We start from the raw sequence: 16,933 nt of genomic DNA on the forward strand, positions 1-16,933 counted from the left end.
CAGGGCTCCTCTTTGGTCACTAGTCCTCATGACTCTGTGTCTGAAGATGCTAGCAAAATGTCCTCCAGAGCTTTCCCAACACTGTTCAGTGGGCATCCACATGTGGGCCTCATTTCCTGTGTGGCCTGGTGGGGCAGCTGACCTTAGTGTTAATTGACTTAATGGACTCAATATACTTTCAATTAGAAATTATTTTTATTTACAAATATTTATTGAATAGCCATAACAGACAAAGAATAGTGGCTAAGAGGATTAAGCCCAGAATGAAAGAATGCTTGTGGGAAAGGAAAAAGACATCAAGAGATATTTCTAAATTAGCGTCCTCAGAGCAACAAGATGTGAGTAGAGTGATCCCTGCTTGGGAAGATAACAAAAATTATAAGATAAGAGAGAAGGCGGAACTACTAAACTACCATTGCATGCCTGGAAAGATCAGAACAGACCTCACAGGTGAGAAGATAGTAAGATTTAAAAGAGCGCAGTCTGCCAGGCACAGGTGATTCTGCCCCAGATGGCTGACAGCACTGGAACCTTATTCTCAGAGTCCCTGTCAATAGTCTTTGAGAAACCATGAAGATCAGAAGGATGCTGCAAGACCAGGAAAGAACAGATAGCTCTATTTGCAATATGATGAAAACAATATGTATACTAAAAACTGCAGACAAGAAATTTTGATGTGGATCCTTGGCAAAATTCAAGAATGGATTACTGCACAGAAGGTATGTGAGGACTTAGAAAACAGTGAGCGTCAGGAAGCAGAGTGTTTTCTCTAAAAGCAAGGTGGGACGTATTAAATCAGAGGATCAAAGGGCATTGCAAAGAAAGAGGTTCCCATCCCCCTGAGTGTGTGGATATAATAGCATACCCTCACTTTGTCTCTCCTGGCAGCATAAGCTGGCCTTCCTTTTGCTTTAGTTCTGTTTGTCAGGATGGATGTGCTTGGGCTCATCTTGCTGCTGACTTTTGGCCCTACAATATATGTACTCCTGTGTTCTGCTCACCAGAGCACTCCCAGGAAACAGAATGCCTGAGGGAGGCTCTGCTGACCTCTCGATCCCGGCTTCAAGAGCTGGAAATGGAGCGGGAGCACCAAAAGGTGGAACGGCAGCAGCTTTTGGAAGACTTGAAGGAGAAGCAGCAGGAGATCTTGCATTTCGAGGAGGAACGACTATCTCTCCAGGAGAAAGACTCCAGGTTAGAGGGAGCCCATTGATAAGGAAGGTGGCCCATTTTCAGATTTAGCAAAAGGGATATTGGCAAGACGGTTAATTGAGGTTTTTGGAAACCTCAATATCCCCTCCGCTACTCCGGATTTATGGGTAGCTTTGAACAGAAGGAAGGACTTCTCTGGGAATGTCTTTTTCACTCCAAAGTTGAGAGAGTATAACCCTGTTATGGAAGGCTTCAGCATATCAGATTCTGGAGAAAGTACATTCTTGTGCTTCCAGTTAGTTTTAAGATATTAGTCCCTCCATAACCTAGGAAGCTTCTACACCAGCCATGATGCTACTCCCCAGCGTAAACCCTGTAACTGCTTAACAACATGAAAAAAGCAATGTGGGGCAGTACGAATACAAGGTAGTGTGTCCTAGGTATGGTAGCTAATGGCATGACTCCAAGCAGTTACTTTACCTTCCAAGCCTCTGTTGCCACATCTATAAAATAAAAACGATGGTCTTCATGACCCCTGAGTTGACATCTAGGGCTAGAATTCTATGATGCAGAAGTTGGCTCACAGCCTCTTGCCCTGGTGGGGCCCCACCAGCTCAGCGGACCCTTGCTTCTCCCCTGACAGGCTGCAGCATAAGCTGGCCCTCTTGCAGCATCAGTGTGAAGAGAAACAGCAGCTTTTCCAGTCCCTCCAGTCAGAGCTACAGATCTACGAGGCACTTTATGGCAATTCCAAGAAGGGGCTGAAAGGTATGTTTTCCCTTCTTCCCCACCCTATGAGCTTCTTGCTCTTGCTAAGGGTCCTGGTGAAGTCTTTACCTTGGGAGTTGTGAAGATCTTGGAAACCTGTCTTTCTCTGTCTCAGAAAAAAAATCCTCAGTCATTGAGGATCCCAATAAGAACAGAGGGGAGCTCTCACACACAAAGCCCAGAGGTTGGTGACATGAGCAAGATCCAGCCTCGACATCCTTAAAAATAGGCCACAAGAGTCGAACTATACCCACCTGCATGGTCTGAGACAAGTTAATCAAAGTCCAGATTGTGCAGTAATTCAAACAAAAATACACAGAACTGTCCTGGTGATATCATCATTTGAAAACGTCTTGAATGTTGTGAATTCTGACCACCCATGCAGCCCATGTTGCAGAAAACCTGCTCTTACCCCAGTGAGAAAATTAAAAGTTTTTTTTAAGAAATTTTTATTCTGGAATTTTTGTCAGAAAAATAATTTGCAGATATATTCTGCAAGTCTTTTTAGTGTCTTTGAAAGACAAAACTTTTAAATTTTGTTGAAGGTCAATTAATCAAATTTTTTGTTTTATTATTTATGCTTTTCTTTATGTCCTAGCTAAGAAATCTTTGTCTATCTCAAGATCATAAAGATTTCCTTGTATTTTTCTGCTTGCAGTTTTATAGCTTTTGCTCTTATGTTTAGGACTGCATTTCATTTTGAGTTAATTTTGTATGCGAAGTGAGAAAAAGGTTAAAGTTCTTTTTTTCCCATATTGATATCCAGTTTTTCCAGCACCATGTGTTACAAAGACTACCATTTTTCCATTGAATTACCTTGGCAGCTTTGTTGACAAGCAAGTGACCATAACTTCTGTTAATAATATTTTGTAATTTTTAGTATATTCAACTTTCATATTTTAACTTATACATAAATATTTCTCATGTGTGTGGGATACATGTGTGTGGGATAACATTTTTATTTCAATTGCCAAATAATTGGGTTTTTTGCTAGGATATAGAAACACAATTGACTTTTCATCACCGTGACTACCTTCTAATTGCTTGGCAATCTATTGAAAAACAATTGCCAAGGCAAAAAAAAAATCACTTCTCAATATATGTGTGAGTCTATTTCTGAATTCTCCATTCTGTTCCATTAATCAATATGCCTATTCTTACACCAATACCAAGCTGTCTACATTGTTAGAGTTTTATAGTAAATTTTGAAATCAGGTTGGGTAAGTCTTCATACTTTGTTCCCTTTTTATTTTTATCTCTTTTTAAAAATTTTTTTAAATTTATTTTTTATATTGGAGTATATTTGGCTTACAATGTTGTGTTAGTTTCAGGTGTACAGAAAAGTGACTTAGTTATACATATATCAATTCTTTTTCAGAATCTTTTCCCATATAGGTTATTGCAGAGTATTGAGTTCCCTGTGCTACACAGTAGGTCCTTGTTGATTATCTATTTTATATTAAAGTATGTATATGTTAATCCCGACCTCCTAATTTGTCCCTCCCCCCAACCCTTTCTGCTTTGGTAACCATAACTTTGTTTTCTAAGTCTGTGAGTCAGTTTGTTTTGTAAATAAGTTCATTTGTATCATTTTTAAAGATTCTACATATAAGTGATATCATATGATACTTGTTTCTCTGTCTGACATACTTCATTTAGTATGATAATCTCTAGGTCCATCCATGTTGCTGCAAATAGCATTATTTCATTCTTTTTTATGGCTGAGTAATATTGCATTGTATATATGTACCATATCTTCTTTTTTTCTTTTTGGACATTTTTTTAACATCTTTATTGGAGTATAATTGCTTTACAGTGTTGTGTTAGTTTCTGCTGTATAACAAAGTGAATCAGCGATATGTATACATATATCCCCATATCCACCCTCCCTTGCATCTCCCTCCCATACTTCCTATCCCACGCTTCTATGTGGTCACAAAGCACAGAGCTGATCTCCCTGTGGGATGCAGCTGCTTCCCACTAGCTATCTATTTTACATTTGGTAGTGTATATATGTCAGTGCTACTCTCTCACTTCGTCCCAGCTTACCCTTCCCCCTCCAAGGGGGAAGTCCCTCTTGTGTGTCCTCAAGTCCATTCTCCATGTCTGTGTCTTTATTCCTGTCCTGCCCCTAGGTTCATCAGAACCTTTTTTTTTTTAGATTCTATATATGTGTTAGCATATGGTATTTCTTTTTCTCTTTCTGACTTACTTCACTCTGTATGACAGTGTCTGGGTCCATCCACCTCACTACAAATAACTCAATTTCGTTTCTTTTTTATTTTATTTTATTAACGTCTTTATTGGAGTATAATTGTTTACAATGGTGTGTTAGTTTCTGCTTTATAACAAAGTGAATCAGCTATACGTATACATATATCCCCATATCTCCTCCCTCTTGTGTCTCCCTCCCACCCTCCCTATCCGACCCCTCTAGGTGGTCACAAAGCACAGAGATGATCTCCCTGTGCTATGTGGCTGCTTCCCACTAGCTATCTATTTTGGTAGTATATATAAGTCCATGACCCTCTCTCATTTCATCCCAGCTTACCCTTCCCCCTCCCTGTGTCCCCAGGTCCATTCTCTACATCTGCCTCTTTATTTCTGTCCTGCCCCTAGGTTCTTCATAACCATTTTTTTTTCTTTAGATTCCACATATGTGTGTTAGCATCTGGTATTTGTTTTTCTTTTCCTGACTTACTTCACTCTGTATGACAGACTCTAGGTCCATCCACATCACTACAAATAACTCAATTTCATTTCTTTTTATGGCCAAGTTAATATTCCATTGTATATATGTGCCACTTCTTCTTTATCCATTCATCTGTCGATGGACACTTAGGTTGCTTCCATGTCCTAGCTACTGTAAATAGAGCTGCAGTGAACATTGTGGTACATGACTCTTTTTAAATTATGGTTTTCTCAGGGTATATGCCCAGTAATGGGATTTCTGGGTCATATGGTAGTTCTATTTTTAGTTTAGTTTTTTTGAATTTTTGTATTTTATTAATTTTTTTATACAGCAGGTTCTTATTAGTCATCAATTTTATGCACATCAGTGTATACATGTCAATCCCAATCGCCCAGTTCATCATATTTTTAGTTTTTTACGGAACCTCCATGCTGTTATCCATACTGGCTGTATCAATTTACATTCGCACCAAGAGTGCAAGAGGGTTCCCTTTTCTCCACACCCTCTCCAGCATTTATTGTTTGTAGGTGTTTTGATGATGGCCACTCTGACCGGTGTGAGGTCATACCTCATTGTAGTTTTGATGTTCATTTCTTTAATGATTGGTGATGTTGAGCATCCTTTCATGTGTTTGTTGGCAATCTGCATATCTTCTTTGGAAAAATGTCTGTTTAGGTCTTCTGCCCATTTTTGGATTGGGTTGTTTGTTTTTTTGATATTGAGCTGCATGAACTGCTTGTATATTTTGGAGATTAATCCTTTGTCAGTTGCTTCATCTGCAAATATTTTCTCCCATTCTGAGGGTTGTCTTTTCATCTTGTTTATGGTTTCCTTTGCTGTGCAAAAGGTTTTATGTTTCATTAAGTCCCATTTGTTTATTTTTGTTTTTATTTCCATTTCTCTAGGAGGTGAGTCAAAAAGGATCTTGCTGTGATTTATGTCAAAGAATGTTCTTCCTATGTTTTCCTCTAAGACTTTTATAGTGTCTGGCCTTACATTTAGGTCTTTGATCCACTCTGAGTTTATTTTTGTGTATGGTGTTAGGAAGTGTTCTAGGAAGTGTTCTAATTTCATTCTGTTCAATGTAGCTGTCCAGTTTTCCCAGCACCACTTACTGAAGAGGCTGTGTTTTCTCCATTGTGTATTCCTGCCTCCTTTAACAAAGATAAGGTGACCATATGTGCATGGGTTTATCTCTGGGCTTTCTATCCTTTTCCATCATTGATCTATATTTCTGTTTTTGTGCCAGTACTATACTGTCTTGATTACTGTAGCTTTGTAGTATAGTCTGGAGTCGGGGAGCCTGATTCCTCATGTTCTGTTTTTCTTTCTCCAGTTTTGCTTTGGCTATTTGGGGTCTTTTGTGTTTCCATACAAATTGTGAAATTTTTTGTTCTAGTTCTGTGAAAAATGCCTTGGTAGTTTGATAGTGATTGCATTGAATCTGTAGATTGCTTTGGGTAGTAGAGTCATTTTCACAATGTTGAGTCTTCCAATCTAAGAACATGGTGTATCTCTCCATCTGTTGGTATCATCTTTAATTTCTTTCATCAGTGTCTTATAGTTTTCTGTGTATAGACCTTTAGTCTCCTTAGGTAGGTTTATTCCTAGATATTTTATTCTTTTGTTGTAATGGTAAATGGGAGTGTTTCCTTAATTTCTCTTTCAGATTTTTCATCATTAGTGTATAGGAATGCAAGAGATTTCTGTGCATTAATTTTGTATCCTGCTACTCCACCAAATACATTGATTAGCTCTAGTAGTCGTCTGGTAGCATCTTTAGGATTCTCTATCTATAGTATCATGTCATCTGCAAACAGTGACAGTTTTACTTCTTCTTTTCTGATTTGGATTTCTTTTATTTCTTTTTCTTCTCTCATTGCTATGGCTAAAACTTCCAAAATTATGTTGAATAATAGTGGTGGGAATGGGCAACGTTGCCTTGTTCCTGATCTTAGAGGAAATAGTTTCACCATTGAGAACGATGTTGGCTCTGGGTTTGTCATATATGGCCTTTATGATGTTGAGGTAGGTTTCCTCTGTACCTACTTTCTGGAAAGTTTTTTATCTTAAATGGGTGCTGAATTTTGGTGAAATCTTTTTCTGTATCTGTTGAGATTATCATATGGTTTTTATCCTTCAGTTTGTTAATATGGTATATCACACTGATTGATTTGTGTATATTGAAGAATCCTTGCATTCCTGGAATAAACCCCACTTGATCATGGTGTATGATCCTTTAATGTGCTGTTGGATTCTGTTTGCTAGTATTTTGTTGAGGATTTTTGCATCTATGTTCATCAGTGATATTGGCCTGTAGTTTTCTTTTTTGTGACATCTTTGTCTGGTTTTGGTATCAGGGTGATGGTGGCCTCGTAGAATGAGTGGGAGTGTTCCTCCCTCTGCTATATTTTGAAAGTGTTTGAGAAGGATAGGTGTTAGCTCTTCTCTAACTGTTTGATAGAATTCACCTGTAAAGCCATCTGGTCCTGGGCTTTTGTTTATTGGAAGATTTTTAATCACAGTTTCAATTTCATTACTCGTGATTGGTCTGTTTATATTTTCTATTTCTTCCTGGTTCAGTCTCAGCAGATTGTGCTTTTCTAAGAATTTGTCCATTTCTTCCAGGTTGTCCATTTTATTGGCATAGAGTTGCTTGTAGTAATCTCTCATGATCCTTTGTATTTCTGCATTGTCAGTTGTTACTTCTTTTTCATTTCTAATTCTGTTGATTTGAGTCTTCGCCTCTTTTTTCTTGATGAGGCTGGCTAGTGTTTTATCAATTTTGTTTATCTTCTCAGAGAACTAGCTTTTAGTTTTATTGATCTTTGCTATTGTTCCCTTTATTTCTTTTTCATTTATTTCTGATCTGATCTTTATAATTTCTTTCCTTCTGCTAACTTTGGGGGTTTTTTTGTTCTTCTTTTTCTAATTACTTTAGGTGTAAGGTTAGGTTGTTTGAGATGTTTCTTGTTTCTTGAGGTAAGATTGTATTGCTATAAACTTCCCTTTTAGAACTGCTTTTGCTACATCCCATAAGTTTGGGGTCATCGTGTTTTCATTGTCATTTGTTTCTAGGTATTTCTTGATTTCCTCTTGGATTTTTTCAGTGATCTCTTGATTATTTAGTAGTGTATTGTTTAGCCTCCATGTGTTTGTATTTTTTACAGTTTTTTTTTTCCTGTAATTGATATCTAGTCTCATAGCATTGTGGTTGGAAAAGATGATTGATATGATTTCAGTTTTCTTAAATTTACCAAGGCTTGATTTGTGACCCAAGATATGATCTATCCTGGAGAATATTCCATGAGCACTTGAGAAGAAAGTGTATTCTGTTGTTTTTGGATGGAATGTCCTATAAATATCAATTAAGTCTGTCTTGTTTAATGTGTCATTTTTGTTTCCTTATTTATTTTCATTTTGGATCATTTCATTTGTTTCCTTATTTATTTTCATTTTGGATGATCTGTCCATTGGTGAAAGTGGGGTGTTAAAGTACCCTACTATGATTGTGTTACTGTCGATTTCCCCTTTTATGGCTGTTAGCATTTGCCTTATGTATTGAGGTGCTCCTATGTTGGGTGCATAAATATTTATAAGTGTTATATCTTCTTCTTGGATTGATCCCTTGATCATTATGTAGTGTCCTTGTCTCTTTTAATAGTCTTTATTTTAAAGTCTATTTTCTCTGATATGAGAATTGATACTCCAGCGCTCTTTTGATTTCCATTTGCATGGAATATCTTTTTCCATCCCTTCACTTTCAGATTGGATGTGTCCCTAGGTCTGAAGTGGGTCTCTTGTAGACAGCATATATATGAGTCTTGTTTTTGTATCCATTCAGCCAGTCTGTGACTTTTGGTTGGAGCATTTAGTCTATTTACATTTAAGGTAATTATTAATATGTATGTTCCTTTTACCATTTTCTTAATTGTTTTGGATTTGTTTCTGTAGGGCTTTTCCTTCTCTTGTGTTTCCTTCCTAGAGAAGTTCCTTTAGAATTTGTTGTAAAGCTGGTTTGGTGGTGCTGAATTCTCTTAGCTTGTGCTTGTCTGTAAAGGTTTTAATTTCTCCATCTAATCTGAATGAGATCCTTGCTGGGTAGAGTAATCTTGGTTGTAGGTTTTCCTCTTTCATCACTTTAAATATGTCCTGCCACTCCCTTCTGGCTTGCAGTGTTTCTGCTGAAAGATCAGTTGTTAACCTTATGGGGGTTCCCTTGTATGTTATTTGTTGCTTTTCCCCTGCTGCTTTTAATATTTTTTCTTTGTATTTAATTTTTGATAGTTTGATTAATATGTGTCTTGGCATGTTTCTCCTTGGATTTATCCTGCCTGGGACTCCCTGTGCTTCCTGGACTTGATTGACTACTTCCTTTCCCATGTTATGGAAGTTTTCAGCTGTAATCTCTTCAAATATTTTCTCAGTCCCTTTCTTTTTCTCTTCTTCTTTGGGACCCCTATAATTCAAATGTTGTTGCATTTAATGTTGTCCCAGAGTCTCTGAGACTGTCCTCAATTTTTTTCATTCTTTTTTCTTTATTCTGCTCTGCAGTAGTTATTTCCAGTATTTTATCTTCCAGGTCACTTATCCATTCTTCTGCCTCAGTTATTCTGCTATTGATTCCTTCTAGAGAACTTTTAATTTCATTTATTGTGTTGTTCATCATTGTTTGTTTGCTCTTTAGTTCTTCTAGGTCCTTGTTAAACAGTTCTTGTATTTTCTCCATTCTATTTCCAAGATTTTGGATCATCTTTAGTATCATTACTCTGCATTCTTTTTCAGGTAAACTGCCTATTTCCTCTTCATTTGTTTGGTCTGGTGGGTTTTTACATTGCTCCTTCATCTGCTGCATATTTCTCTGTCTTCTCATTTTGTTTAACTTTCTGTGTTTGGGGTCTCCTTTTCTCAGGCTGCAGATTCGTAGTTCCCACTGTTTTTGGTGTCTGCCCCCGGTGGTAAGGTTGGTTCAGTGGCTTCTGTAGACTTCCCGATGGAGGGGACTGGTGCCTGTGTTCTGGTGGGTGGGGCTGGATCTTTTCTTTCTGGTGGGCAGGTGGTGTGTTTTGGGTTGTCTGGGAACTTACTATGATTTTAGGCAGCCTCTCTGTTAATGGGTGGTGTTGTCTTCCTGTCTTGCTAGTTGTTTGCCATGGGGTGTCCAGCATTGGAGCTTGCTGGCTGTTAGGTGGAGCTGGGTCTTAGTGTTGAGATGGAGATTTCTAGACCTCTCGCCATTGATATTACATGGGGCCAGGAGGTCTCTGGTAGTCCAATGTCCTGAACTTGGCTCTACCACCTCAGAGGCTCAGGCCTGACATCAGGCCAGAGCACCAAGACCCTGCCAGCCACACAGCTCAGAAGAAAAGGGAGAAGAAAAAGATAGAATAAAAAATTAGTAAGGTAAAAAAATTTTAAAGGTAATAATAATTTAAAAAAGAAGAGGGCAACGAAACCAATAAACAAATCCACGAATGATAACAAGTGCTAAAAACTATACTAAGATAAACATAAAAACCAGAAACAAGTCAGGTGCAGGCAGTAAGCCCCAAGTCTACAGTTGCTCCCAAAGTCCATCCCCTCAATTTTGGGATGATTCGTTGTCTCTTCAGGTATTCCACAGATGCAGGGTACATCAAGTTGATTGTGGGGATTTAATCTGCTGCTCTTGTGGCTGCATGGAGAAATTTCCCTTTCTCTTCTTTGTTCGCACAGCTCCTGGGGTTCAGCTTTGGTTTTGGCCCTATGTCTGTGTGTAGGTCGTCCTCAGGCATCTGTTCCCGCCCAGACAGGACAGGGTTAAAGCAGTGGCTGATTAGGGGGCTCTGCTCACTCATGCCAGGGGGAGAGAGTGGTACGGTAGTCATAACTGGAATGCAGGTTGAGCCTGCAGTGGCAGAGGCCGGCGTGACGTTGCAACAGCCTGAGACGCACCGTATGCCCTCCCGGGAAAGTTGTCCCTGGATCATGGGACCCTGGCAGTGGCAAGCAGAACAGGCTCCTGGGGGGAGGTATGGATAGTGACCTGTGCATACAGGATTCTCGGTGGCTGCAGCAGCAGTGTTAGAGTTTCATGCCCGTCTCTGGTGTCCGAGCTGATAGCCATGGCTCGTGCCCATCTCTAGAGCTTGTTTAGGCAGTGCTCTGCCTTCTGCAGGCAAATGGGGAAGTAATCCCCTCTCCTTGGACACCCTGAAACAATGGTCTCTTGCCTCTTAGGAAGGTCCAGAGTTTTTCCCGGATTCCCTCCTGCCCAGCTTTGGTGCACTAGCCTCCTTCAGGCTGTGTTCACACAGCCAACCTCAGCCCTCTCCCTGGGGTCTGACCTCCGAAACCCAAGCCTCAGCTCCCAGCCCCCACTTGCCCCGGAGGGTGAGCAGACAAGCCTCTCAGGCTGGTGAGTCCTGGTCAGCACCGACCCTCTGTGTGGGAGTCTCTCCACTTTGCCCTCTGCACCCCTGTTCCTGTGCTATCCTCTGTGGCTCCAAAGCTTTCCCCACTCCCACCCCCACTCTCCACCAGTGAAGTGTCTTCCTAATCTGTGGAAACTATTCCTCCTTCACAGCTCCCTCCCAGAGGTGCAGGTCCCATCCCTATTCTTTTGTGTTTGTATTTTCTTTTTTTCTTTTGCCCTGCCCAGTTATGTGGGGGCTTCCTTGCCTTTTGGGAAGTCTGAGGTCTTCTGCCAGCATTCAGTAGGTGTTCTGTAGGAGTTGTTCCCCATGTAGATGTATTTTTGATGTATTTGTGGGGAGGAAGGTGATCTCCACGTTTTACTCCTCCGCTATCTTGAAGGTCCCCCACCTACAATATCTTTTTTTTTAACATCTTTATTGTAGTATAGTTGCTTTAAAATGTTGTGTTAGTTTCTGCTGTATAATAAAGTGAATCAGGTATACGTCTACATATATCCCCATATCCCCTCTCTTTTGTGTCTCCCTCCCACCCTCCCTATCCGACCCCTCTAGGTGGTCACAAAGCACAGAGCTGATCTCCCTGTGCTATGTGGCTGCTTCCCACTAGCTATCTATTTTACATTTGGTAGTGTATATATGTCAATACCACTCTGTCACTTCATCCCAGCTTCCCCTTCCCCCTCCCCATGTCCTCAAGTCCATTCTTTATGTCTGCGCCTTTATTCCTATCCTGCCCCTAGGTTCATCAGAACCTTTTTTTTTTTTTAGATTCCATATATATGTGTTAGCATAAGGTATTTGTTTTTCTCTTTCTGACTTACTTCACTCTGTATAAGAGACTCTAGGACCATTCACCTCACTACAAATAACTCAATTTCGTTTCTTTTTATGGCTGAGTAATATTCCATTGTGTGTATGTGCCACATCTTCTTTATCCATTCATCTATCAATGGACAATTAGGTTGCTTCCATGTCCTGGCTATCGTAAATAGTGCTGCAATGAACATTGTGGTACATAACTCTTTTTTTTTTCCTTTTCAAATGAATTATTTATTTTTGGCTGTGCTGGGTCTTCACTGCTGCGTGTGGGCTCTCTCTAGTGTCGGTGAGCGGGGGCCACTTCTCCCTGCGGTGCACGGGCCTCTCATTGAGGTGGCCTCTCCTGCTGTGGAGCACGGGCTCTAGGCATGCAGGCCTCAGCAGTTGCAGCACTTAGGCTCAGTAGCTGTGGCTCGCAAGCTCCAGAGCACAGGCTCAGCAGTTGTGGCACACGGGCTTAGTTGCTCTGCAGCATGTGAGATCCTCCCGGACCAGGGATCGAACCTGCGTCCCCTGCATCAGCAGGTGGACTCCCAAACACTGCACCACCAGGAAAGCCCCATAACTCTTTTTGAATTATGGTTTTCTCAGGGTATATGCTCAGGAGTGGGATTGGTGGATCATATGGTAGCTCTGTTTTTAGTTTTTTAAGGAACCTCCATACTGTTCTCCATGGTGGCTGTACCAATTTACATTCCCACCAACAGTGTAGGAGGGTTCCCTTTTCTCCACACCATCTCCAGCATTTATTGTTTGTAGATTTTTTGATGATGGACATTCTGACCAGTGTGAGGAGATACCTCATTGTAGTTTCGACTTGTATTTCTCTAATAATTAGCAATGTTGAGCATCATTTCATGTGCTCTTTGGCCATCTGTATGTCTTCCTTGGAGAAATGTCTATTTAGATCTTTTGCCCATTTTTTGCTTGGGTGGTTTTGTTTTTTGATATTGAATTATATCTGCTGTTCCTATATTTTGGAGATTAATCCCTTGTCAGTCACAGTGATTGCAAATATTTTTTCCCATTCTGTGGGGTGTCTTTTCATTTTGTTTATGGTCTCCTTTGCTGTACAAAAGCTTTTAAGTTTAATTAGGTCCCATATCTTTATTTTGGGTTTTATTTCATTACTCTAGGAGGTGGATCCAAAAAGATCTTGCTGCGATTTATGTCAAAGAGTGCTCTGCCTATGTTTTCCTCTAAGAGTTTTATAGTATCTAGTCTTACATTTAGATCTTCAATCCATTTTGAGTTTATTTTTGTGTATGGTGTTAGGGGATGTTCTAATTTCATTCATTTACATGTAGCTGTCCAGTTTTCCTAGCACCACTTATTGAAGAAAGTACCTTTTATCCATTGTGTAGGCTTGCCTCCTTTGTTGTTGATTAATTGACAATAGGTGCATAGGTTTATATCTGGGATTTCTATCCTGTTCCATTGATCTATAAGTCTGTTTGTGCCAGTACCATACTGTTTTGATTACTGTAGGCTTGTATTATAGTCTCAAGTCAGGGAGCTTGATTCCTCCAGCTTTGTTTTTCTTTCTCAAGATTGCTTTGGCTATTTGGGGTGTTTTGTGTTTCCATACAAATTTTAAGACTTTTTGTTCTAGATCTGCAAAAAATTCCATTGGTAATTTGATAGAGATTGCATTGAATGTGTAGATTGCCTTGGGTAGTGTAGTCATTTTGACAATATTTATTCTTCCAATCCAAGAACATGGTATATCTTTTGATCTGTTTGTGTCATCTTTGATTTCTTTCATCAGCATCATAGATTTCAGAGTACAGGTCTTTTGCCTCCTTAGGTAGGTTTATACCTAGGTATTTTATCCTTTTTGATGTGATGGTAAATGGGATTGTTGCCTTAATTTCTCTTTCTGATCTTTTGTTGTTAGTGTACAGAAACACAAGAGATTTCTGTGTATTAATTTTGTATCCTGCAACTTTACCAAATACATTGATGAGCTCTAGGAGTTTTCTGGTAGCATCTTTAGGATTTTCTATGTGTAGAATCATGTCATCTGCAAAAAGTGACAGTTTTTCTTTTCCAATTTGACTTCCTTTTATGTCTTTTTTCTCTCTGATTGCCATGGCTAGGACTTCCAAAACTATGTTGACCAAAAGTGGCAAGAGTGGACATCCTTGTCTTGCTCCTGATTTTAGAGGAAATGGTTTCAGCTTCACACCATTGAGTATAATGTTAGCTGTGGGTTTGTCATATATGGCCTTTGTTATGTTGAGGTAAGTTCCCTCTGTGCCCACTTTCTGGAGAGTTTTTATCATAAATGGGTGTTGGATTTTGTCAAAAGCCTTTTCTGCCTCTATTGAGATGATCATATGGTGTTTATTCTTCAATTTGTTAATGTGGTTTATCACACCAATTGATTCACGGATATTGAAAAATCCTTGCAGCCCTGGGTTAAATCCCACTTGATTATGGTGTATGATCCTTTTAATGTTTTGTTGGATTCAGTTTGCTAGTATTTTTTTTTGAGGATTTTTGTGTCTATGTTCATCAGTGATACTGGCCTGTAATTTTTTTGTGTGTGTGGTATCTTTGTCTGGTTTTGGTATCAGGGTGGTGGTGGCCTCATAGAATGAGTTTGGGAGTGTTCCTTCCTCTGCAATATTTTGCAATAGTTTCAGAAGGATAGGTGTTAACTCTTCTCTAAAGGTTTGATAGAATTTGCCTCTGAAGCCATCTGGTCCTGGACTTTTGTTTGTTGGAAGTGTTTTAATCAGTTTCAGTTTCAGTGCTTGAGATTGGTCTCTTCATATTTTCTATTTCTTTCTGGTTCAGTTTTGGGAGATTGTACCTTTCTAAGAATTTGTCCATTTCTTCTAGGTTGTCCATTTTATTGGCATATAGTTGCTTGTAGTAGTCTCTTATGATCCTTTTTATATCTGTGGTGTCCATTGTAACTTCTTCTTTTTCATTTCTAATTTTATTGATTTGAGCCTTCTTTTTCTTCTTGGTGAGTATGGCTAAAGGTTTATCAATATTGTTTATCTTTTCAAATAACCAGCTTTTGGTTTAATTGATCTTTTCTATTGTTTTCTTTGTCTCTATTTCATTTATTTCTGCTCTGATCTTTATGATTTTTTTCCTTCTGCTATCTTTGGGTTTTGTTTGATCTTCTTTCTCTGGTTGCTTTAGGTGTAAGGTTAGATCATTTATTTGATATTTTTCTTATTTCCTGAGGTAAGATTGTACTGCTGTAAACTTCCCTCTTAGAACTGCTTTTGCTGCATCCCATAGGTTTTCGATCATGTTTTCGTTTTCATTTGTTTCTAGGTATATTTTTTAACTTCCTCTTTGATTTCTTCAATGATCCATTGGTTGTTTAGAAGCATATTATTTTGCCTCCACGTGTTTTTTTAGTTTATTTTTTTCTTGTAGTTGATTTCTAATATCATAGTGTTGTGATTGGAAAAGATGCTTGATATGAGTTCATTTTTCTTAAATTTATCAAGGCATGCTTTCTGGCTCAGCATATGGTCAATCCTGGAGAATGTTGCATGTGCAATTGAGAAGAATGTGTATTCTGCTGCTTTTAGATGGAATGCTCTATAAATATCAATTCCATTTGGTCTAATGTGTCATTGAAAGCCTATGTTTCCTTATTGATTTTGTCTGGATGATCTGTCCATTGATGTAAGTGGGGTGTTAAAGTCCCCCACTATTGTGTTACTGTTGATTTTTCCTTTTATGGCTGTTAGCATTTGCCCTATATATTAAGGTGCTCCTATGTAGGGTGCATATATATGTACAATTGTTATATCTTCTTGGGTTGATCTTTTGGTCATTATGCAGTGTCCTTCTTTTAGTCTTTGTTTTAAAGTCTATTTTGTCTGATATGAGCATTGCTACTCCAACTTTCTTTTGATTCCATTTGTATGGAATATCTTTTTCCATCCCCTCACTTTTAGTCAGTATATGTCCCTAGATCTGAAGTGGGCCTCTTGTAGACAGCATATATATGGGTCTTGTTTTTGTATCCATTCAGCCAGTCTATGTCTTTTGGTTGGAGTATTTAATCCATTTACATTTAAGGTAATTACTGATATGTATGTTCTTATTGCGGTTTTGTTAATTGTTTTGGATTTGTTTTTGCAGGTCTTTTTTCTTCCCTTCCTCTTTTGTTCTCATCTCTTGTGATTTGATGATTATCTTTAGTGTTGTGTTTGGATTGATTTTGTGTGTGTGTGCATGTATCAATTGTAGATTTGTGGTTTGCGATTACCATGAGATTTTGAGATAGCAGTCCATATATATATATATATATATATATATATATATATATATATATACACACACACACAAGATTTTTTTAAGTTTTAAGTTGCTAGTCTCTTACTTTCAAATGCATTTCCAATATCCTGCATCTGTACTCTCCTCTTCTCACAATTGCTGGTTTTGATATCACATTAGAGTGTGGATGATTTCCTACCTTTACAGTATGTTTGCCTTACCAGTGAGCTTTCCCATTCATAATTTTCTTGTTTCTCATTTTGGCCTTTTCTTTTTGGCCTAGAGAAATTCCTTTAGCATTTGTTGTAAAGCTGGGTTGGTGGTGCTAAATTCTCTTAGCTTTTGCTTGTCTGTAAAGCTTTTGATTTCTCCATCAAATCTGAATGAGAGCCTTGCTGGGTAGAGTATTCTTGGTTGTACGTTTTCCCCTTTCATCATTTTAAATATATTGTGCCACTCCATTCTGGCCTGCAGAGTTTCTGCTCAAAAATCAGCTGATAACCTTATGGTGATTCTCTTGTATGTTATTTGTTGCTCTTCCCTTGTTGCTTTTAATATTTTTCCTTTGTCTTTAATTTTTGTCAGTTTGATTAATATGTGTCTTGGCATGTTCCTCCTTGAGTTTATCTTCTATGGGACTCTCTGCTCTTCCTGGACTTGGCTGACTGTTATCTTTCTCGTATTAGGGAATTTTCAGCTATTACCTCTTCAAGTATTTTCTCAGGCCCTTTCTCTCTCTCTCTTTTCCTTCTGGTACCCCTATAATGTGAATGTTGGTGCATTTAATGTTGTCCCAGAGGTCTCTTAAAGTGTCCTCATTTCTTTTCATTCA

General features: G+C 38.8%; 1 protein-coding gene across 10 annotated transcripts in view; it reads left to right on the forward strand.

Annotated features, from left to right (window-relative positions):
• The window catches only part of PDE4DIP (phosphodiesterase 4D interacting protein), a 91,104-nt gene that overhangs the window by 64,086 nt on the left and 10,085 nt on the right, over nucleotides 1-16,933 (forward strand). For all 10 annotated transcript variants that reach the window (XM_060090379.1, XM_060090380.1, XM_060090381.1 and 7 more), the window contains 2 exons: nucleotides 1,005-1,194; nucleotides 1,796-1,920. In XM_060090379.1, the coding sequence (XP_059946362.1) occupies nucleotides 1,005-1,194; nucleotides 1,796-1,920 (315 nt within the window). The remainder of the gene's footprint in view (nucleotides 1-1,004; nucleotides 1,195-1,795; nucleotides 1,921-16,933) is intronic.

This window comes from Mesoplodon densirostris, chromosome 2 (genome assembly GCF_025265405.1).
Source record: "Mesoplodon densirostris isolate mMesDen1 chromosome 2, mMesDen1 primary haplotype, whole genome shotgun sequence".
Classification (NCBI taxonomy): domain Eukaryota; kingdom Metazoa; phylum Chordata; class Mammalia; order Artiodactyla; family Ziphiidae; genus Mesoplodon; species Mesoplodon densirostris.